Source organism: Sphaerodactylus townsendi, linkage group LG08, assembly GCF_021028975.2.
Source record: "Sphaerodactylus townsendi isolate TG3544 linkage group LG08, MPM_Stown_v2.3, whole genome shotgun sequence".
NCBI lineage: Eukaryota > Metazoa > Chordata > Lepidosauria > Squamata > Sphaerodactylidae > Sphaerodactylus > Sphaerodactylus townsendi.
This window is the reverse complement of record NC_059432.1, coordinates 89,034,507-89,057,421: the sequence shown is the minus strand read 5'-3', so window position 1 is coordinate 89,057,421 and position 22,915 is coordinate 89,034,507. Positions and strand designations below refer to the sequence as shown.

At 43.5% G+C, this 22,915-nt stretch overlaps 1 protein-coding gene across 2 annotated transcripts in view; it reads left to right on the top strand.

Annotated features, from left to right (window-relative positions):
- Positions 1 to 14,506, top strand: part of STRIT1 (small transmembrane regulator of ion transport 1) — a 51,749-nt gene extending 37,243 nt beyond the window's left edge. Inside the window, exons 1-3 of one of the 2 annotated variants that reach the window (XM_048506556.1) lie at positions 7,542 to 7,569; positions 14,255 to 14,355; positions 14,450 to 14,506. In XM_048506556.1, the coding sequence (XP_048362513.1) occupies positions 7,557 to 7,569; positions 14,255 to 14,349 (108 nt within the window). In that variant the 5' untranslated portion in view covers positions 7,542 to 7,556 and the 3' untranslated portion in view covers positions 14,350 to 14,355; positions 14,450 to 14,506. Of the gene's footprint in view, positions 1 to 7,541; positions 7,570 to 14,254; positions 14,356 to 14,449 lie in introns of those variants that run through there. The other variant, XM_048506555.1, reaches the window with a different exon arrangement.
- Positions 14,507 to 22,915: the final 8,409 nt, after the last annotated feature.

The window sequence follows — 22,915 nt, the reverse complement described above, 5'->3', positions numbered from 1 at the left end:
CTGGATCAAACATTTTGATGGTCTAGGTATGGACAAAATAAGATGGCAGATCAACCTGCACCCTCCTTTATCCTATTGTGTGTTTTATAGGAATATCTGTTTGGTCAGGTTGCAGGAGGAGTAACAAAAGAAAATCAAAACTAGTTGGAAATGTGTCACCATTTGCCATTAGATTTAGGTACAAGATATTTGAGGACTTGCATGTAAACAGGATAACTCAATCAATATTTATGTAAGCCATAGGCTTGGGGTGAATTTGCTCAGCTGTTTGTATCTGCATTCTTGTTATAGAAACTTTCTAACACTTGAGCATTCAATTCCCTATGCGAATGTAGTGTTCAACGCTCTCATCAATCTCCCATGAAGTTTATGTATTATTCAAAACACATTGCAAGTACCAGTCGACAAAGGTTTAGGATGTTGTTCCTTAAACAAATATTTGTTAGCATTAGAAGGAAATTAATACTTCTGGACCGGCAGGGAAAAGTAAATGGATGTCAGTATGACAGTAGACATTACAGATGTTACAGCTCATGTAGTAGGAACCTACTGACTGTGTTCATTGGGAATAATTGCTATATGTTATCATCCCAATACATGCAGTTGCTATGTTGACTACACATGTACAAGGGCAACCTGCACATACTGTACACATATAGCTGCAGTTCAAATAAATACAAACTCTGACATATCCACAGGTCAGTTTGCAGGTACTAGATCTACACATGCTGTCACATTTGAAAGAGACTCATATCAGGAGGCGATTTCCAAACTACTCAACATCTTAACTCTAGACTCCCTCCAGTTATGCCAATTTCCGGTGAGCACAAGGTTCAAGAACTGATCAGGCAAAGTTATATCCAGTCTTGCTTCATTTACCTCAGCAGTGTTCCCAGGAAGTCTTCCATTCACATCGTAACCAGTTCTAGATTTTCCTAGTTTCTGGAACATGGCTGCATTATTTGCTTTGGACCACTTCCTGGTTCTACCCTGTTCAGGAGCTGAGTGAATCCAGTAGCAATGACAACGGGCACTCTATAGAATGGAGTCTAGATTTTATGTATGGCATTCCCAGCATGCTCAGGCTGGACTCAACTTAGGCAATCACAATCTATGCTCATACTTAATGGGTGACACCCAAAGCCCATAGCAGTCTATAGCAAGCATACCATTCCATTCTCAGCTCTAAGGACTGGTGGCACAGCGATCAAGCCTGCAGCAATCAGTTTATTCCCCTAGGAAAAAAGATGTTGTAGGGTTTACTGCATTATGGATGTGCTGCTCTCTTTCCTGAATACTAATAACAAAGGCCAATACTTTGCAGGGCTAAATGCTTTCAGCTGCCTCGAGCTGAGCAGGAACCGAAGCTACAGAGTTCTTGGCAGGACCAATTTATGCCTGTCTAAACAGCCGCATTTAAACAAGGTTCTCAGTAGCAGCTCTGCTGTGAATTTTAACAGGTGGCTGCTTTACTGGTTAATGATCTACAATGCCATCCAGAGATTAATTGGGGGCTCAAACCACCGTGATGCTAGAGGTTCATGACTGGAAGTGGGGACCTGAATATCTGCTTCCTAAACTCTGATTTGTAGGAATGTGTCGCAATTGTTTCAGTAACAAAGTGCATGCGCACATTTTCAAAAGCATTCACATCTTTATTTGTAGATCCCAGGACAGATTATCAGCATTTTTAATCAGGGTTCTGGAGCCAGCTCCTGGGATGATCCCATGTGAAAGTGGTGGAAAGATAACTTTTTATGGGGCCGTTGAGGGTAACATTCAATACTTTAGAGCGTCAGTTATGTTATATCCCTTGTACTTTTTTGCCACCCAAATGGGTAATGTTCTTGCAGGGGTGGAGGATAGCCAGAATTAAAATGGAGGCTCTAACTGTATTGCCTAGCAGGCTATCAAATTACGATGCCATTTGTCTTCCAGATAACTTGAGGCAATTACTTGGAAATCCAGCCTGTTGTGCCTGTTCATAAATTGCATGCCAGGAAGATTGATTTACACTAGTTATGTCTGTGCCAATCCAGGGAAGAGTCATTCAGCAGCTTAGGAGAGGGGCGGTGGGGGGGGGGGGGACGGACGGGACGGACTGAAAGTCAAAGACCAACAAATATCTGGATTACATGTAGAATTGTAATTTTCTACTTCTATCTATTTGTTGCTGCATTGGGTACACCTTTACAAAAGTCAATTAGTTTGGCACCTTTTTACTCAAAACCAAAGTATCTATGCACACTGCCTTCCGTTTAGCAAAAGGTGCCCCTGATCTAATGTTCTAAAGGCAGAGGCATTTTGTAGTATCTCACTCTGCAGCTGACAAAGTCAACCATCACTCCACCTGTCAAACTCAAAGAGTAATTGCCAGCTCACTATTAAACACCTTGTGGCATCTTTATAACAGGCAGGCTGTCTAATGAAACTGAATGGATGTCACATTAACAGTGAAATACTGAATCTAGACATACCTGTCCTGCTCATTCTAAATTGTATTCAAATATATCTCATGGCATATTGTGGTATTTCCTGTCACTTAACAGAATATCTCAAATTATTATGTATGATTTGGGACTCCCTGTTTTTTTTTAAATATCCACCCCTTAAGCATTCTTTTTTTTAGTGTAATCATAAGAATACTTCCTAGAACCCCACTGAATGGCCTCAGTAACATTCTGAGTAGGCCTGCTTAGCCTTCCTTCCTCTCTCATTCTCTGTATTTCACCCCTCAAATAATGGAGCGCAGTGGACTCTCCAGGGCTCTAACTGGCACCTTTCTAGCCTTTAAGAAGCTCTCTTCATCAGTCGAGTACCAACCAGGGGGACATATGGGGTCAAATGTCCCCGAGCAGAGGCCATTTAGTCACATGGGGGGTGGTGGAAAATTGCCCCCAACCCTCCTCCTTTTCCCCTTTGTGGTTGCCCTGAAAAGTGTGATGGGATTGAGAGGCTGATGTCAGGGGCGACTGAGAAAAGGGGCTTCTAAATTGGCCACACACAATTAAGGGGGGGGGTTAGAGACACCCCAGTGGGCCTGGACATCCGGGGGTAGCCTGAGGGAGCAGGAAGTGCTTGTCCGCCGGGCTGGCAGCCACCCCACACAAAGCCGGCAGAATGCCAGGCCAGGCGCTTCCTGAGGTGAGCGGGGCAAGGGAGGCTGTGCTCCTCTCCAGGATCCACTTGAAGAGGTTGCTCTTCTTGGGCAGGAGAGGCGTGGACAACGTGGCACTGTTGGGGAGGCAGCAGCCCCAAGTACTGCAAAAATGACTGCAGTTTAAATATTTCTGATTTTCTTTGGGCATTTTGAATTTCAATGCTGACCTGAAATGTATGGAATGCCTTGATCCCTTTTACGGGCACTGAGTGTTCTGGATGGATGCATGGGCAGATCTAGGATCTGGCTCTAGGAAGTGTAGTATTGGCACTGAGCAAGCAAGCTGTTTGGATGGGGTCTCTTTGGATTAAAAGAAACCAGCAATTGTAATTTGCCAGTCTGGATTATAAACGTGGTTACAGATAGTGTATTTTACGTTTACTATTCTATGTACAGAAGATGTTGGTGGTAGTTTGCAGGCAGGGAATTACTGGCTTCTTTGCTAGGAACTAGAAATAAAGATAGGCAGGTCATTCATTTCAGTCACCATCCACTTACTCTATTATTACTTATATATTCCCATGTACCAGATGACACCCTATCATTTCCTTCTGCCTTTTATAACATTCAAAAAACAAATTTTGTTATGTTTTTAAATTTGCACATAGCCCGGGCTCAGTTTTGTGAATCGATATTTTGAACCTTTCTGTAATAGAACTTGCTTATCAAAACGGCTGTGGGGAATAGTGACACTGTGTCCTTGTTCAATGCCACAAGGGCTGGAAAGGGCCCAGTTTGCAAAGGTCAACATGTCTTGTTGGGAATACATTGTTCGTGGTAGAGATTATTTCCACTAGATCAGGTGTGTGGGATATATAATTGGCTGACACAATGGAGAGAGGACTGTTATGGCACCGACTTCTCAGCTAAAGAAGTTCACACACCAGCAAATTTTGAAATAAATATTTCTGTTGTAAAGAGAACGGCACCATATAACTTTCCATTGTGTCTTATACCCTGTTTTCCAGAGGCCTATTATCTCGAGTGCCAAATTTAACAGAAGGGATTTACAGCCCTGCTTTATTGGTTGTACGTTTAGCATGAGAAAATAAAACAGCTCCAGAGATAGTTTACAGATTTCCTGAACATATTCAAACCTGACTGTCATTAGATCTCCCCATGGGCTCCTTTCTGCAGAGAAATCGTTTCAGTGTTGTTCTGCAGTGACTACAGTGACTGGATGACAGCACAGAGTCTGGATAAGCAACAGTCATACCTGGAGATTTGGTTACTGCTTGGATGCTCTGCAAAGTCCTGTTAGCAATGTGGCATTCCATCAGGCTCCAGCATTTAAAGATCAAGTTCATAACAGTTCTTGCTAAAGGATATATCTTCAAAAACAGCTCACATCAGAGTCTGTTTATTATATCTTAACCTTATACCTGTTTTTGTAGTAAAAATGTCCTGAAATGGCTTACTAAAATGAACATTTAATTGGTTTGCAGTGATGCAACTGAATCCAAACTTTGCTCTGAGTGTTTATATTGGGGGAGGACAAAGGGTTTATATGCTCTGTCCCTAATCCAGAGTGTTCGGATGAAAATGTGCGTAGAGCCTTTACACGTACAACTGTATGCCTGTAAGGGCTGTCTCCATGCAGATGAGAATCCTCAAAGCAGGGCTCCTGATCTTGTGCAGAAAGTTTCACATGTGTACAGATGCACACATATAGATTCTATGAAAACATTCATCGAAATACATGAAGGTCAAGAGCGGGACAGTCCTGCTTCCCCTGTTCACACAGCCTTGTATACAGGACTTACATTTCATCCAGAATTTATCTCATATGTTTCCTAAAAGCAAACATGTATCTGTTGCTACAAAGGCAGATGGTGCAGATCTCTACTATGAGCGGTGTAAAGACAGATGGTGCAGATGGGGCTTTGAAGACAGATGGTGCAGAACTCTACTCTCCTGCAGTAGGCATCCAAGACTCCTTTTAAATGAGACAGAAAAGCAGAATGATAAGGAAGAAGAAAGTGAGCCAGCCATGTTTCCTGTTCCCGCTGCTGAGCATAATTTTAAAACAACGCTCTAGAATCTTTTCTTCCCCCCCACCCCTGGTGATTGGTAGACATGGATGGTTTCATTGATATCTATGTTGTGTGACAGTTTCTGAATTACTTGCCATACAAAAGTTGACATCAGATTTATGCCAAGCACTCAGCAGAGTCCTTAGCAAAGGCTGATGGACAGCTCATTCTTGTTCCTGGCATTGCACATCCCAGTTCAAGTGTCTTTCTGCATTTGGTGCTCAAAAGCTGTGAAATAGGATTTTGATTAAATCTGTTTTTCTGCCGATCGTGTAATCTGGTCTGAACTTAAGTGCTGCCATTTCGTAAAATTATTGCTGATTGGTGTTGTAGCAAATACAATACAACGACTTGCCAAATGCTGCCTCTCGTTAATCCTCATTTAAATATAGGGTCCTGCTTAGCTATTCTTAGAAAGTCACATCATTATCTGCGTAGAGGGGTACTGAGATACTACGTTGCTCACTAGGTCGAAGTGTTAGAGGAAATGGATCTTGCCAGTACTCACAATGATAATATACAGCAGCAGCATACACCAAGGTGGGAAATGAGAGGCAAAATATACTAAAGATGAGAAACCAAAAATGTGAATTCTTTATTTTCACGTTCAGTTTCTTTAGATCAGTGGTTCTCAACCTGGGGGTCGAGACCCCTTTAGGGGTCGAACAACCCTTTCACAGGGGTCGTCTAAGACTCTCTGCATCAGTGTTCTCCATCTGTAAAATGGATAAATGTTAGGGTTGGGGGTCACCACAACATGACGAACTGTATTAAAGGGTTGCGGCATTAGGAAGGTTGAGAACCACTGCTTCTGATAGACATGTTAAGTTTGTATAGCCTAAGCCAGTGTTTCCCAACCTTTTCGAGGTCAGGGTACCCTTGACCTCACTCTTCATATCTCACAGTACCCCTGCCGCCACCCCCACCTTCCCCTTCCATTGCCCCTGCTTGCCACACCCCCCACCTTCCCCTCCCAGGGTGAAGAGTAGCACTGCGGGTGGTGGTGGCTGCTGACCTTGTGGCAGGCCCTGCCCCATGGGCCAGCTCCATGTCCCTGCTGGTGCCAGTGGGAGACACCACAAAAATGAGGGGGGGCTGTAGTGTTGCTGCAGTACCCCTGGGACATGCTCATGGCACCCCAGGGTACCAGGGAACCCTGGTTGAGAATGGCTGGCCTAAGCAATGAAAAGTCTTGTGGTATATCTGCAAGAATAAACTTATTTTAACCTCATGTGCAAATTTATTCACATTATTAACAAACTGGTTCATCTGGAGTACTTGGATTGAAGGTACTTGACAGTAGGGTGAACTTTAAAAAGTGTACCTCGTTAATGTAACAGATATTTCTTATTTGAAGTCATCAACATTTCAAAATATAAGTGATGCTGAATTCATTTAAGGTTTTTAGAAACAAAGGCCCCTTTGATGTAGGGATCTGTGAGAGCTACCAATGCATGTCAGAAGGGCAGCAGCAGGGTTTGGACTTCCCCCATCCAGATAGGAGGAAATATAGATTCTCATGTGTGACATAGAGATAGGTAGAAGCCATAATTTTTATCACCACTGAACTTCAATGGAGAAGTTCATGCACAGGCATCAGTTTCCATGCATGAATTGTCCCTCAGCTGGGGTTAGAAGTACAGGGTCACTAACCTCAACTTGGGACTTGCAGGTCTTCTAGAATTATAACTGGTCTGCAGGGATGAGTTTCCAAGCAGCAAAGTTCCCAAGGAATAAATTACAGCTTTAGAGGGCAGAGGCTGTGGCATACCATAGACACTGGGGGAAACAGAAGGCCTATGTTGACATGACATCTCCACTGAACTCTCTACACTCCCAGGCACCACCCCCAACTCCCCAGGAATTTCCCTTGATGAGTTAACGTGTAATGTTATTGTCTTGCAGTTTGTCAAGACGACACTTGGTAAGCATATCAGATTTAATGGTATCCTTCCCAGTCAAATGTGAAATCTGCACTTCATCTAAACTTTTCAGTCTGAGTAAAATTTCATTGAAAGTCCTCCGGTAAGGCATGAAGCTATAAAGCTACAATTTCCCGCAATGGCGAAATGCAACCAAGTGCCAAAGCTATGTAAAGGACACTACATGAAAGCACCAGAACTTGTTTAATTGATTGCTGAAAATATTCCTGACTTTATTATGCTAGCAGATATGGTGGTCTGCAAAGCACCAGCCCCCTCCTCCCAATTCCTATCTTTTTCAACTGATTAATATAGATAATAAAGAACTGTCACTGTTGAGTGTAGCAGGTGCAAAGCATTCCAAATATCACTCTATTTAAAGCATGGGAAAGCCCTGAGACATGAGAGCCCTGTCAACCTATTTAGACACACAAGAGGAAGATGGCAGAACCAGGTATGAGAAGGCCAGTCTTTGGAACTCTAATTCATGTCTCCATAAAATTCCTGCATAGGAACTTAACCTGATACTTTTCTGCTTTACGTTTGCCTTGCTTTGTTTTGGGTTTGTACATTCATCTCAGAACCGAAGCTGTTTCCCTTCGGATTACTTCTACAGACTTTCTCTTCCTCCTGAATCACCTTGATGGTATTGTCATTTTATAAGCGTCTTTTGCAGAGGTGAGGTACTTTGTCCTCAGAAAAGATCTCTTAAGCTGTAAAGGCAATATGCTAAGGAGTGACACCTTTGAAGTCAGTGAGCTTAGGAGGGTATAGATCCTCTTAAGGATTGCACTATTAGTCTGCAGATGGGCCTCATGTGTCCATCTTAAATTGTGCTGTGATTTAAAGAGGGCTAAATAACTGTAAATATTTAAGAGTTTGAAATGTGACCGCTGTGTACATGCTATAGGCATTTCAAGGGAATAGGAGAATGGGTGTCAAATTCTGCTTTCTTACATCAGCTTTGGTTATCTACTAACAATGGCATGAAACTAATAGGTCTGTCTTTCACTCTGTGTATGTGTAGGAATAGCAAACAAGGAAGAAAGCCAGTATTGATTGACATCTTCCATAAATAAATAAAGTAAATAAATATTGTTATGTGCACTTTGTTTAATGGTAAGAAGTCCTCAGTACTGTAACACACTTCAGTTATGTTTGGATGAGACAGCTTGGAGACAGGGAAATGTTTGCAAGCCAATTTCTATGGGCAGGCAGCACAAAGCCATAGGGCCAGAGGTGGGATCCAACCATTCTCACCACTTCTCTAGAAGTGGTTACTAATTTTTCTGAGTGCCGAGAAAGGGTTACTAAAGCAACCTCCCCGTCCAATAGGGACTGGAGGTGCGTGTGTGTGGCGGCGCCACTGTTTGAATCCCACCACCATCGGAACCTGTTATTAAAATTTTTGGATCCCACCACTGCATAGGGCTGTTTTGATGAGGGACAGAACAACTGGGACAGACAGGCTGGATGTCAGGATTTGTGCTACTAATGCTGCAGTCCTCAGAAATAACACATTTGCTTGCCAGACACCTCTGAAATAGGATGGCCCAAGAAGATAAAGTGACAAGAAGTAGAAAAACTGGGTTGGAGTTGGGTGGTTCAGATATGGACATGAGTGCTTCATGAGGTAAAAATCACAAAAGCTAAGATCCAGCTAAATAGATAGTAGGAACTTCTTTTGTGACAAGAAGCACCTCACAAAATTAATAGAGGTTTCTTATTGTGGTCTGATTGATTGTCAGGCTTTTGAGTGAGAAACAGACTCAGATCTTCTAATCTCATGCTAGAATACTCCAAGCTGGTGTGAATTAATTATGTTTAGTCTTTTCTCTAACATCCAGCAGTTTCTTAGGGAAAGAGGTGTAAGAAAACAAACTTTAGCACTAGAATGTGTCCAAAGAAGAACATGTGAGGTAATGATAATGAAGCCAAATATTTTGCCTGAAGTGCCTGCTGTTTTATTTCTTTAACTGCCTCTCAGAACTTGGCGGTGCAGAATTCTGATCAGATCGACTTTCCCCGACATTCAGTGGCATCAATAGGGAAATTCCCATTTGCCTAAAGTAAATTGTTAATCAAAAACCAAGGGAACCTTCTAAAGGAGATTGGCTGCAAAATTCATTGTGATTGCAGATGGTCCCTTGCTTCTAGTATTGTTGCCTGTTTTCTCTGATGAGTTTGAGCTTAAAAAGGGACCATTTTCATTTTGTCTTTATGTGCGTGTCAGTGACCCTATGTATCAATGTCTTGCAAAATGTCCTATCATTAACAGCTTTGCTCAGGTCTTGCAGATTGAGGGCCGAACCTTCCTTTATTGACCTCAATCCTTCCTTTTGTCCTTATGTAATTCTCCTCCTGTAGAGGTTCAGCAGAACCTGAATTCAAAAGCAGAGAATAGTAGATCCATAGGAAGGTAGGAAACAATCTGAAAATATTACCTGACCCTCTAAAATCTTGTCTCTACGATTCTTTAAGTTCTCAAAGGCTTAAACAGACTCGCTCCCCTCCCCCTTTCTTTTATTTAATTCTCCGCAGTATGCTTCCTGGAGCTTAGACATTGTTTATTAGGCCAATTCCTGCCTCCCTTTCTTCCTTTTGGGAAATGTATTAAGTTTCATATATTGTATCATGTGGAGCCACTTATATTGACTCAGGCCGTTTCCGCAAGGGCAGAAAATGACGGCCTGGAGACGGTAAAAACACCGTCTCCAGGCCGCCATTCGCACGAGGGGCGCAGCTGCAGCGCAGCCGCACCGCCCTCGCGCTGCCCGCCCGGCCTGGAGCCGGCGTTTCCCCAGAGTGCTTCCTAGCGCTCTTTTTGGGGAAATGCAGCAGTGAAGCCGCTGCCGAGCGAACAGCAACGGCTTCACTTCGACTCCCCCACCCGGCACTCACCTTGTCCCTGGGCCTCCGGCGCGTCGCAGAGGCCTGGGGACACACCCCCCTGCCCTGCGCCGCTCGAGCAGGCGCGCAGGGCCAGGGGGGCGTGTCCCCAGGCCTCCGCGACGCGCCGGAGGCCCAGGGACAAGCCGGGTCGTGCGGGCGCCGGCGCTCCGCGGCGCTGGCTGCCCGCCTCTTCCCGGGACCGTCCGTGCGGACGGTCCCAGCGTCTTCGGGTCGGCGCGAGAAGTGCCGACCCAGCCGTTTCCGCTGCCATGCGGAAACGGCTTCAGGCAATTGGTCTATCAAGATTTGTATTGTCTAACCAATTGCCCATGGGTTTGGGTAGAGATCTTCCACATCACCTATCACCGTGGTGGCGAACCTATGGCACTCCAGATCTTCATGGACTACAATTCCCATCAGCCCCTGCCAGCATGGCCAATTGGCCATGCTGGAAGGGGCTGATGGGAATTGTAGTCCATGAACATCTGGAGTGCCATAGGTTCGCCACCACTGACCTATCACCTGAATTACAGATGCAAGAGATTGAACCTAGGACCTTCTGCATGGAAACATGATGCTCTACCCCTGATTTCCACCTTCTAGATCAGGGGTAGGGAACCTGTGGCTCTCCAGATGTTCAGGAACTACAATTCCCATCAGCCCCTACCAATTGGCCATGCTGACAGAGGCTGATGGGAATTGTAGTTCCTGAACATCTGGAGAGCCGCAGGTTCCCTACCCCTGTTCTAGATACTAAGATAAGAGAATCCCCTGAGTATACAGAGGTCTCTGTCTAGTCCAGGGGTGGCCCAGTCATGTGGCTTCCCTTATCCATATAGGGGCTGACCCATTTGAAATTAGATGTAACAATAATTTTTGTTCCATCAGGACAGATGTGTTTCTCAAGGGAAGTTTTGTTTTCCAGGTTGACCTAATGATGTGTCTGAAATTAATTTATATTGGCAGACTCTGATACTGAAGATGAAAGTTATGCCAACAGTTTTGACACTTGAGAAGAGTGACTAGCAGAAAATTATCAGTGGACTAAACAGGGTAAATTATAAAACTGATCCTGAGCAAAGTTTCACAGAAGAGCCTCCCTTTGGTATGTTTCTTCTAGTAAACAGCATTCCTGACCACCCACCTTCCTCTGGCCTGTGGGTCAGCCACCAGCCTGCTGGCTTGTAATAATTCCCTTGAAACAATACCTCTCACAGCCAGCTGCTTAGAGCCTCCTGACATACGGTGGGTGTAGCAGTGTCTCTGACCCTTCCGTTTTCATTACCTTAAACGAATTAAATTGGATCTCAGTTAATGAGCATTTGTTACAGCTCTGCTTTTGTCTTCATCATGGTCTTCTACGAAATTTGTTGACAATGCAAGATTTGTATATCACAATGGTGCCCTGAAGTGACCTTGACTTTCAGAAACACTTGGCACCCCACTCTGCTTGGTGCATTTCTGGGAGGCACACAACACCCCAGGCACACAACACCCCTGCAGGATCCTGTCATTGAGGCCCTTATTGAAATAGCAAGAGTAGTACTTCAGTTTTTCTTCATAGGGATGAATGACATAGGAAAGCAGTAGGATACTGCAGTAGGATACTCAGGATACTGACGAGGCTGAAACTTCTTCATGATGGTGTTGATCTCCAGTCACCGAGAAGCAAACTTGCTCCTACCATTACAACATCTCCTAGGTTCTTTTAAAAAAATGTATACATGCATTTGAACATGCACTCACATGCACATGCAATGAATTGTGTGTGTACATGCAAGCATGCTTGTAGATTCAAGTTTGTGTGCTGGAAGCAACCCTGAGTCTTACTTGGCTGTAAGTATACAGGCACTACCTGGAAGGTCGTTCTGTGGAGGTTGGGCACCCTCACAACAAAACCATCCTCAAAAGTAGTGCATGGTTTTCCCTGTAAAACTGAATGCTCCCTTATGAACAGAAAGGGTCACTCAAGGACGATCATTGCAGCAGGGCTTAAAACCTATTCCTTGTTTCTCTATTGCTTCTGTCTGCAAAGTGCTGCCTTAGATGATGTTTTTTGGGCATACTCAAGTGTGATGGAATGATGGGAATTAGATATGACTAGTACAACAGAACAAAGGGCCCTTTCCACACAGCAAATGTACAGTGGGTTGCACCCAAGATAAATTAATCTGGTGTGACCCCATGCCGTTCACATGGCTGGCTGGGTCCCCCACCAGAGCCCTTCCCAAATCTCCAGCACAGAGCCAGCTGGGCATAACAGCAAGCCCCATTGAAGTCTATGGTGGGAAAAGTTAATTAATTTTTCCCACCATAGAACTTGCTGAAGAGCCTGGCAGATTCTGTGTTCTGCAGTGGCTCCATTGTATCCAATGGAGAATTTCTGTGCAGCCTGCACAGAGATTTGGAAAGGGCTCGGGGGGTGTGTGTGTGTGTGTGTGTGTGTTCTGGGTAGGGGTGTCTAATTTCCTGCAGAGCTGTTGATGTGAGTCTCCTGAAAGGAACCAGCCAACTTTGCTACTAAAGTTTGCATGGGAGGGGCAAATGCTGTGGGCACCCAGTTGAAGGTGAATCTGATGCCCATAGAACGAGCGCCCAGCTATCCAAACTTTAGCCACGTTGACTGGTTCCTTTCAGAAGACTCATACCAGCAACCCTGCAGGAAATTAGATGCCCATACCCGGAACAACCCCCATCCCCTCAGAGTCCTTCCCTCAATTCTCTAGCACAGAGCCAGCTGGACATAACAGCAGGCTGCACATTTTTGAAGATAGGGGCACCAGACTTTCAAGGTGGCTACAGGAGGCCCTCCTGGTAATAGCAGCCAGGCTTGGTGAACTTTGCTTCGGAGGGCAGTGGGGGAGGGGCGAGTTGAGAGAGTTCAGAGAGAATGGTCATGTATAACCCAAAAGTGATGTATTTCTGGATGACAATCTAGGAATTTCCCCCAAATTCCTATGGTAAAAAGCATAGAGATTTGGGGGATTTCTGGAGTGTAAACTGAAAGTTATGTCCCTTTTATGTCAGACATCATCTCCCAGATTTTTTTCCACTAGCTTCTAACATCCTTGGCTGTGGGAAAGCAAGCATGGCAGTGGGAGAATCCCCTGCTGAAAGTCAGCAAGTGGTAATACTGGAACATAAATTACGTCTATAAAGCACAACCTTGGATCTACCAAAGTGTTTCCACTGGCAGAAGAATTTTCATTTGTAGATCACATTGCTCTCACTTCCCCTCTTATGCAATAGCCCAAAATGACCCTGAAATATTGCTTCTTGGGAATAGGAAGAATTTGGAGCTACTGGGGGAAGAGAGAAGACAGGTGAAAAAGCTATGCTCCACAGATAAATTCTTCTGCACATGGAAATGCTGTATTAGACCGGAATCACAATTTATTCTATGCACTCTTACCATAACAAGTGCTTATTCTGAACTAAATAGGTAACAAATTGATTGTAAATTGCAGTGGCTATTGTGTTCGCCGTCAGTCTCTTTCAGCAGACAAATATTGTCAACAGCATCATGGACAGCATGTTAAGCGCAAGTATGTCAAAAAGCAAATGAGAGTCACAGATTTGGAGCACAATCCATCCATTGCTTAGCTCTTTACAACATTTGATTTACAGTGCAATCCTAAACAGAGTGTTGCCCTTAGTGGGCTTAGAACAGTGTACCTCTTTTTAGCTTGACGCTGTTAAGTCTGTGCATAACCTTCTCATGGTCCATATTGAAACATTACTTTGAACTGGCATCAAATAAGGTCGTGCCTGAGTTGTTGCCAAGTTTGGGTGCACCCATCTCTGTACTAATTCTCTTCAGATTTCAGATTGAAAATCTGGCACAAGACCTGCATTTTAGAAGACATTTTAATGTTTCAGGAAAGGATTTTGTCATGTGTCTGTGACATAACTTGACACCTGAATTCTATTTTTAATAAGGACATGCTCCCAATATGTCATGTTTCTAACAAAGTACAAATTGGAATGTCTTCCTTTTGAATGTAGAGTATCTGCCAATTTTCAGAGCCGTGACATTTCATTTCTGCATTAATCTCTCATCACAGTAATGTACTGGAATCGATCCTACAATTAGTCTTTTCGCCTTCTATTCATTTCAGATGATTACTATCGGTACCTTAATAATCTAAACCTTAAAAGAGTTTTATCTTTTGCTCCTGATTAGACATCAGAGGCAATAATTGGTCTTATCCCACTATGTAAATAAAATTGTTACTTTGTCTCCTCAGAGGCAATCCCATATTCCCGTTTGGTTGTACCTGTCCTTCTCTTGGTTGGCTGGCTTGCAGGTTGTGCATTAATGGTGTACTATGTCTTCTCCTAACAGAGGGTGAGTGATTGCCGTCTTACATGTAATGTAGTTTGTATTACGAATAGCCGCATCATTGCTGTTCAATTCATTAACATTTGTTTCTGTTGCACAGGAAAGAAGCCATTGCAAAAGAACCTTCAAACTAGATGAAAACAGCTCTTTCTTTCTTTAAAAAAAGAATTGCTATACAAGTTATGTTTCTATACCGTTCCAGTGCCATCATAATATATACGCTTTCTGCCTGCTGAGTATCTGGCACAAGGATTCCAAAGTAAATTTGTAAATTTAAATAGCTTTGAATTAAAATTGCAGTGGATGTTTGGTGATGGAACCCTTTGCCTTGTCTCATTTTTATTTTGACATCCATAAAAACAGACATTTCTGTGTTCCATGTATTCCACTAAAATTTAACAGTCCAACTATGGGAAATGTAGATTAATGGTGTATGTTCTATACCTTTAAACAACCAAGTTTCCTTGTCATTCAGACTTTAAACTCAGTTATCACACATACTTTCAGAATAAGCAGGTCAGATCCCTAAGAAATGAAATAACATTTGCCAATGACATATATTTTAACTTCTTTTTATTTTGCTTAAACCTGATTGAAAAATATACTGATACAAGCGTTATTCAGAGGGAAGTTCCTATTTTATGGTATGGTGACCCACAAGTCCAAAGTTACTTGATATGGTGACCCATTGATTGATTATCACAGACATTTTGGGTCCTAAGTTTTTGATGACCATTATTTTCATGCATTATCTGCCAATTTGCCTCTTTTACAACCGTTATTTAAGTTAACCAGCAAAAATTTACACAGTGAACCTATTAATCTGGAATTTGTTGAAATATTTGTGGCACTTACATAAGTTATTCCATTTTAATGCAAATATGAAAACTCAACTGTCTAATTGCAGATTAGAGCTTCATGAGCTATACAAATTATAGACACAGCAAAAGGATCTTGTTAAACCTTGAAAGCTACCAGATGCGTTTATTCTTTGTGTCTCTGTTAAACAGGGCTCACTCCTAAAGAAAGTGAGTGTAGGATAATAGATTGCTTTGTAAGAAAATTGTCATTGAATGAAACATTTACTTCAGAGAATACACAAAGAAGCGGGGGGGGGGGGTGTTGCCTTACCTAAGCATACAGAGCTGGGTCTTCCATTTAATCCCTAGAGACCAAGGAAGCAAAATATGAAAAACAGATAAGGGTTTACTTGGGTTTGATCACTATTTAGTCAAAAAGATTCAGATTCCAAACCTGAAGCTCCTCCCTTTTACAATATTATTTTATAATTAAGGGAGCTCTCTCCTCTATGCCAACATTCCATTTATCTTCCATGGAACATTTCTTCTTTTGAGAAATGCAACTGTTTTCTTCTGATCATCAACTCAAACCAGTACGTCTTATCGAGAGTCCTGACATTCTGTCTCTAGCAGTGGTTGGCATGAGGGAGGGAATGAAACTAGGCTTGAAGACACAGGATTGAGGAGTGCATCTGACAGATCCTTCTTGGACTGAAAAATAAAATAGACTCCTATGAGAGTAAGGAACAAGAAGATAACTGTATTTCTCCGCAAGCGCTAGCACACCAATCACAAATCTCATCCAGCGAAATAGCAACTTGGAAAAGCTAGCATCGCTGATCAGCAGCTCATCAATCATCAGGACAGACGTAGTGATTTTAAAAAATGAAGTGGAGTGTTACATGTTTGACAACTGCTAAGTGCTCATCCTCCTCCTGGTAGGGTTGCCAAACTCCAGGTGGCAACTGGGGATCTCTTGCTATTACAGTTGATCTCCAGATGACCAAAATCAGCACCCCTGCAGAAAATGGCAGTTTAGGAGGGTGGACTCTATGGCATTATACCCTGCTGAGGCAGGGGCGTAATGCCCATCGGGCAAGGTGGGCAGCTGCCCAGGGCATCACCTTGTGGGGGGGGGCATCAAAATGCAGGGTTCGATTTTGGGTATATTTAGTGGTTTTCCATTTTTGGCCTGCAGGGGGCGCAGTTTTTAGGCTAGTGGCACCAAAAATTCAGCGTATCATCAGGAGACTGTCCTTATGCTACCCCCCATGTTTTGTGATGTTTGGGTCAGGGAGTCCAAAGTTATGGACTCCCAAAGGGGTGCCCCTATCCCCCATTGTTTCCAATGGGAACTAATAGGAGATGGGGGCTACAGTTTTGAAGGTCCATAACTTTGGCCCCCCTGAACCAAACTGCACCAAACCTGGGAGGTGTTATCATGGCAGTCTCCTGATGAGACCATGAAAGTTTTGAGACTGTGCCTTCAGAAATGTGCCCTCCCAGCCTGCAACCCCCATTGACAGCAATACAGAAGACTCAATGCAGAACAAAGATTCTTGGACAAATTTCTGGGATGTTCCTGCAGGGGGTGCATTTTTGGACATATCAGCACCACAATTTCAGGGTATCACCTGGAGACTGTCATGATGGCACCCCCCAAGTTTGGTGCAGTTTGGTTCAGGGGGTCCAACATTATGGGCCCTCAAAAGGGTTGCCCCCATCTCCTTAGCAAAGAATGGGGGATGGGGCACCCCCTTTGAGGGTCCAAAGTTAAACCAAACTGCACCAAAAATAGTGGATGGGGCCAGCCATACAAGGGTGACTTGGTGGGGGAAGTTCATCACAAACTAGCAGTCTGTACAAAAAACACATTGTTGCAGAGCAGGCTCTCAGGGCTTGGGTGCGGAAAATTGTCTTTTGCTGCTTTTCTAAAGCAAAGCCCGGCTACCACCTGCTCAAACTGTAACTTCCCTTGCAAATGAAAACATACAGCTACCTCTGTGTGTCTCCCTGGAAGAGGAAAATAGCAGCTTTGATGCCAGAGAAAAGAGTCAACAACATGTTCTTTACTAGGGTTGCCAACCTCCAGGTTGTGGCTTGAGATCTCCTGCTATTATAACAAATCTCCAGGCAACAGAGGTCAGTTCCCCTGGAGAAAATGGCCACTTTGGAAGGTGGGCTCTATGGCATTACGCCCATTGAAGTCCTTTCCCTTCCCAAACTCCACCCCCTCAGGCTCCACCCCCAACATCTCCAGGTACTTCCCAGCCCAGAGGTGGCCACCCTGTGAGTGTAAAGTACCCTCAAGATGCAGCCAACGTATGGCAACCCAAAAGGGTTTTCCAGGCAAGAGTCTAACAGAGGTGGTTTGCCACTGCCGCCTTCTGCATAGCAACACAGGTCTTCCTTGGAAGTCTCCCATCCAAATGCTAACCAGGGTTGACTTTGCTTGGCTTCTGAGAAATGATGAGCTCAGCCAAGCCTGGCCCATTCAGGTCTGGGTAATCCACCCTGTTTGAGGGCTTGGACCAGATAGTATTTTCCCAATACTTGAGACCACCATTTTGCATGAACAGGGTATGAATGCTGCTTATGTGTGCATCTTCAACATGTGCACACTTACTGCTGGATTTTTCAGGGTTTGTGTTTGTGTTCACACCTGCCAAAGCTGCACATGCATAGCTTAGGAAATATGTGCCCCTGTTCACTCTACATGATGATTAGCAGGAATGCAGGTAATGTGTGGCCCTGTTGGGCCTGGTTGGTCAGATCCTGGTACATGTCAATGTCTAAAAGGACTAAAGAGTGGGGAATTGAACTGGCCAACCACATGGGCTCTCCAAAGCATGCGTTCTAAGATTAACTTATTTTATTGGCTATATTTATATGGCACCTTCCTCCAAGGAGTTCCATTTTATCATCACAAGAACTCTGTGAGGCGGATTCCGCACAGGCCAAAAACAATGGTGTGAAAACGGTGTGAAAACAGTGTAAACCCTTTTACACCGTTTTAAACCATTTTATACCGATTTCACACCAGTTTCACACTGCTGTTTTTGGCCCACGCAGAATCTGCCGGAGTCATTTACACTGAGAGGGTGTAACTGGTCCAGGGACAGCTAGCACGCTTCCATGGCATAGTGAGGATTTGAACTTGGGTCTCCCAGATCCTACTCTGATACTCTAACTACTATCCAAAGTTTGTTCTATCATGCTGTTCTATGAAGATGCAAGTTTATGCTCTTGTGCAATAGCCATGTTGATCCCCAGTTGATGTCCTACATATTCTCAAGAAGAAAATATACAATCAAAACAAATGCTTTGCATTTTGTCTCCTGAGCTCTCTTTACGTTTACTGTCAGATGCCTTTGCCATTTGCATGATTTACTACTAATACTAATAATGCGTGTAACGCTAATGCTAATAATACTGACCACAGTCAGCCGCTTGGTGGGGCTGAGAGTTTCTTTCTGACACTTTTTGTGGAGATGCATTTCATTTGTGACCAGTAGATGGCGCTACCTTTGCAGTTAAGGCTCCGGCTGCACAGCAGCAGTTGCAAAACACCAAGAAGCTTTTCATGTTTTTCAGTGTAAGAAATCAGGAGGATATAATTAAAACCACAGAGGCTGAAACAGAAGTGTGAGAAAGGAGGCAAAATATTAGGTTCCAGTAAAACTGTTTGTGTAACATGCTGTCCTCTGTTAAGCCCCCGGGGGGAAACAAAATGAAATCATGGCACCACATCACTGGAAGGGTCACAGAAATCAACAGACCCTGCCTTGAAGATACAGTCTTCCCTGTATTAAATCAAACTCACGTTGAGCATCATCTGGGAAACCTGTGACCAGTAGTGTTTTTTCAGAGATCTAGCGAAAACCATAATTTTGGTTTTTTGATAATTAATTGATAATTTATTAGAGTCGCAGTACTCGGAAAATTGTTTCATGAGCCTCCTCAGACCCACCCTGGAGCGTGAAAGCAGGACAGAGTCATCAGCGTAAAGCACAATTGGTAAGTAATGTGAGGACAGCTTGGGAGCATGAAAATTGGAACCTGTCAGAATTGGAACCTATCTCAGACTTCACTCTCTTATCCAAAATTAATGAAAGCCAACATATTTCCAATCATGTGGTCATAGCTTAGGGTTTCCAACCTCCAGGTGGCAGCTGAAGATCTCCCAGGGTTGATCTCAAGGTGACAGAGATCTGCCTTTCAAAGAAGCCATTTTCTCCATGTGAACTGATGCCTGTCAAGTCTCACCTAAAGATCAGTTGTAATCCCAAGAGACTTCCAGCTACCACCTGGAGATTGGGAACTGCAGGACTTCTCTTTAGTTCCTACTGAGCAGATAATAGGGTAATGGCTGCTCACATGGATGACAGGGCTTGAGTCTCACAGCCAGTAAACGCCTGTAATTCTCCAACCTGCAGTTCAGTGCTTATCTGCTAGCTCTGGAGCTTGACCGTGCCTACACATTCCCACCCTCTTTAATCTGTGCTGACAAGAAGGGAGAGTGCTGGCTTTTGTTGTTGCAAGTAGCTTGTTGCAAATTCTCATTTCAAATGCTTTTTGCAACAGGCGGGTGCCAGAATGTGCTGATCTCAACAAAGCACAGTCCGTGTTTGCAAAGTGCCCTTTGTCACAGTCCCTCCTTATTGTGCTGGGTCAGTTCTGAGAAAAGCCCACACAATGTCCCCATTTGTATAATGGAAAAATCTGTGGGCTTGGCTGGTGCCTCCAGTCCCACATGTGGCAGGCAGGATTAGGTCTATTTATGATCTTTGACTATGCCAGTTTGGCACGGACTGTCAGCCTTGCTGTGCTCCTCACTTTCTTTCAAGGCTCTCTCGGTTACTTTACCTCCTCCAAAGTTAGGCCTGGGCTACAATTCAGATTAGAATCCTGAGTTTGCACCATTTGACATTTATAGAAACATCCTCTTTGGTTTAACAGAAGCTGACATGAGATCCTTTACAATCCTGTCTGTGAGTAACTACTTGGCAAGAGCCTTTTCAGCATAGCGTTATGTACATTCAGTCATAAACTAAAATAGAAATAGGCTCAGTGACTAGATGGGGATAACCTGCAGGACCATACAGGATCTTGGTGCTACCGTACACTTCCTGTCTTCCTCTCCCTAAACTGTTTGCTTCTTCTCCTGGCTATCTTCAGGTTCATGATAGTGTTGCCAGGTCTCCCCTGATTACTGGGGGAGGGTTGTGGAGGATGAGTTGCCACCTCTAGTTTGGGAAACTTCTGGAGATTTGCGGGTGGAGCCTGGGGAGGCAGAGCTTCAGTTGGGTATGCATGGAGTCCACCTTCCAAAGAATCCATTTTCTCCAGAAGAACTAATATTTGTAGTCCCACCTGGAACCTGGGCAGTCCCACCTGGGACCTGGTATCCTTAGGTTCGTGATCACAAATAGCATGTTAGAAAAGCAAATTTTCTCCGCTTGCACTGTCCATTTTCCATTGAGTTGAGCACCAGATACACTTATATTGCTGATTTTCTCATGGTTTAAATCTGTGAACATGTTCATGACTGAAGAATTGCTGGCACTCAAAATCACATAGGCAGCCAGCCAATAGATGCTGTTACTGCATGTCCAGGATTTACTGGATTGCCTAGGTTGGTAGTTTTCTCAGCTTTCCCATTCAGTTCTGGAGGCTGCAAAAACCTTATGCTGAGGAAAACAGTGAAAAGTAATTTATAGGAAGGACCTACGGCTAGGAGCTCAGGCACCTGTTGATACAGCCTTTGGTGCACATCTAATCAAACTCTTGCAAAGAGCTGGAGTTGGTGGTTGGAGACTTTCCACTGTTACAACTCAACTGCGGGCTACAGATATCCATTCACCTGGAGAAAATGGCCACTCTGGAAGGTGGACTCTATGATATTATACCTCTTTGAATTCTCCCCCTCCCCAAATCCTACCCTCCTCAGGCTCCACCCACAAAATCTCCAGGTATTTCCCAACCAAGAGGTGGCAACCCTACAACAAGCTGTCATATATTTTCCAGTAATCAACAGGAATGTTTGTAAAGATGCAGACAGTGTGGGGTTAAGCAGGGAGTGTTTACTCATCATTAGTGTGCAAATGCAGTTGCCAATCCCACCTCAAGAAATTCATGGATATTAGAAGCAATGCTTGGGGAAGGTATAGTGTGGGGAAGGGAGAGCTCTGTAGGGATGTGATTTCATGTCCTGTGATGTCATGTCCAGGTCAAAGGTCAGACACTCCAACTTCTCCCCCTTCCATGAGATTACAAAATTTCAAATTTCATTTTATCTTCTTATATTACTTCTGCTTTTTATATTACTTATATTACTTCTGCTTTTTATATTACTTATATTTTATATTACTTATATATTACTTATATTACTTCTGCTTTTTATATTACTTCTGCTTCCATTTTATATCAGTTGTAGGCTTCTGTATGCATGCGTTGTATATGTCCTAGCAACCCCATATATGTGCTGGCAGAACGGGCTGCTATCTAGTTCCATTCAACCTAACAACAAAACTTTCTCAAAATCTCTTCAGCTTTTTCTCTGTATTAAGACATTTTCACTCTGAAGATCCACAGGAGGACATTAGTCTACCAGCCATTGGCCTATAGTGTCTCTACTGGTGACAATGCATCTGTTCCTTCCAGCCTTTGGAGATACAGCATAGTAAAAGTGAAAGTTCTTAGAGCTGATGTCCCAGATGTAATGCCCAAAGGTGGCTTGGTGCCCATCAAGTGTTTGTTAGATAGGGGGTGAGGCCAGGTCAGGCACTTGCCCAAGAGGGTTTCTGATTAGTCACTGGAGATCCAATTGGCTGGGCAGATTAAAATAACATTTCAGCAGCAGCTGCCACCACAGTGTTGAATTTATTCTCTCTCATTTTTCTTTTCCAGTATATGTTTAAATTACCCCCTTTTCCTTGCACTTAGGCTTCCTTTGCATGTGTGGTCAGAATTCCAAAGGTGCCCACTCAAAAAGATTAGGGATGCTGTTTTACAGTATCTACCCTCTGTTGCTACTCTGTTTCTCCTAGATTTTATGGTATATAGTAGTGTCTCTTCTCCAAAATTGCTATTTCTTATGAGGAACTAATCTCTGTAGTCTGTAAATCAGTTGTAATTCTGAGAGCACTTCAGACTCCACCTTGATTTTGAAACACTGTCTATGAACCAAACATGGATATAGCAATTACCAGAACAATGAAAGTAATGTTCAGCCTTGCCACAATAAAGGAACAATTGCCTGTTTTGTGACATAATCTTTAACTTGTATATGATTGGAAAACATTGAGTGGGATTCAACTAGTTCTTCATCTGGGGGTGGTGGACCCCTCTTTGATTATCAAAAAAAAGTGATGCTGGATTTGATGGAACCTGCAAGGATAAACATGTGGCCAATAACCTTGTAATTCTGATGTTATTATGCCCCTGTAGCTTTCCCAGTATTTTAATACTTTACCATTACTGTATACAGACATTTGTCATTGTTAGGGTTGCTTGCTTTAGGTAGAGAAATACCTGAAGATTTTGTGGGTGGAGCCTGGGGAGAAGAAGGGTTTGGGGAGTAAAGGGACCTCACATGGCCATAGAGTTCACCCTCCAAAGCATCCATTTTTTGGGAGAGAGGCTCCCTGGTTTATGTGTATCACCCTCCAAAGCATCCATTTCCTCCAGTGGAAATGATCCTGAGTGCCTGGAGATCACTTGTAAGAGCAGATTTCCAGGCTTCCAAGTCTACACAGAAAAAAACC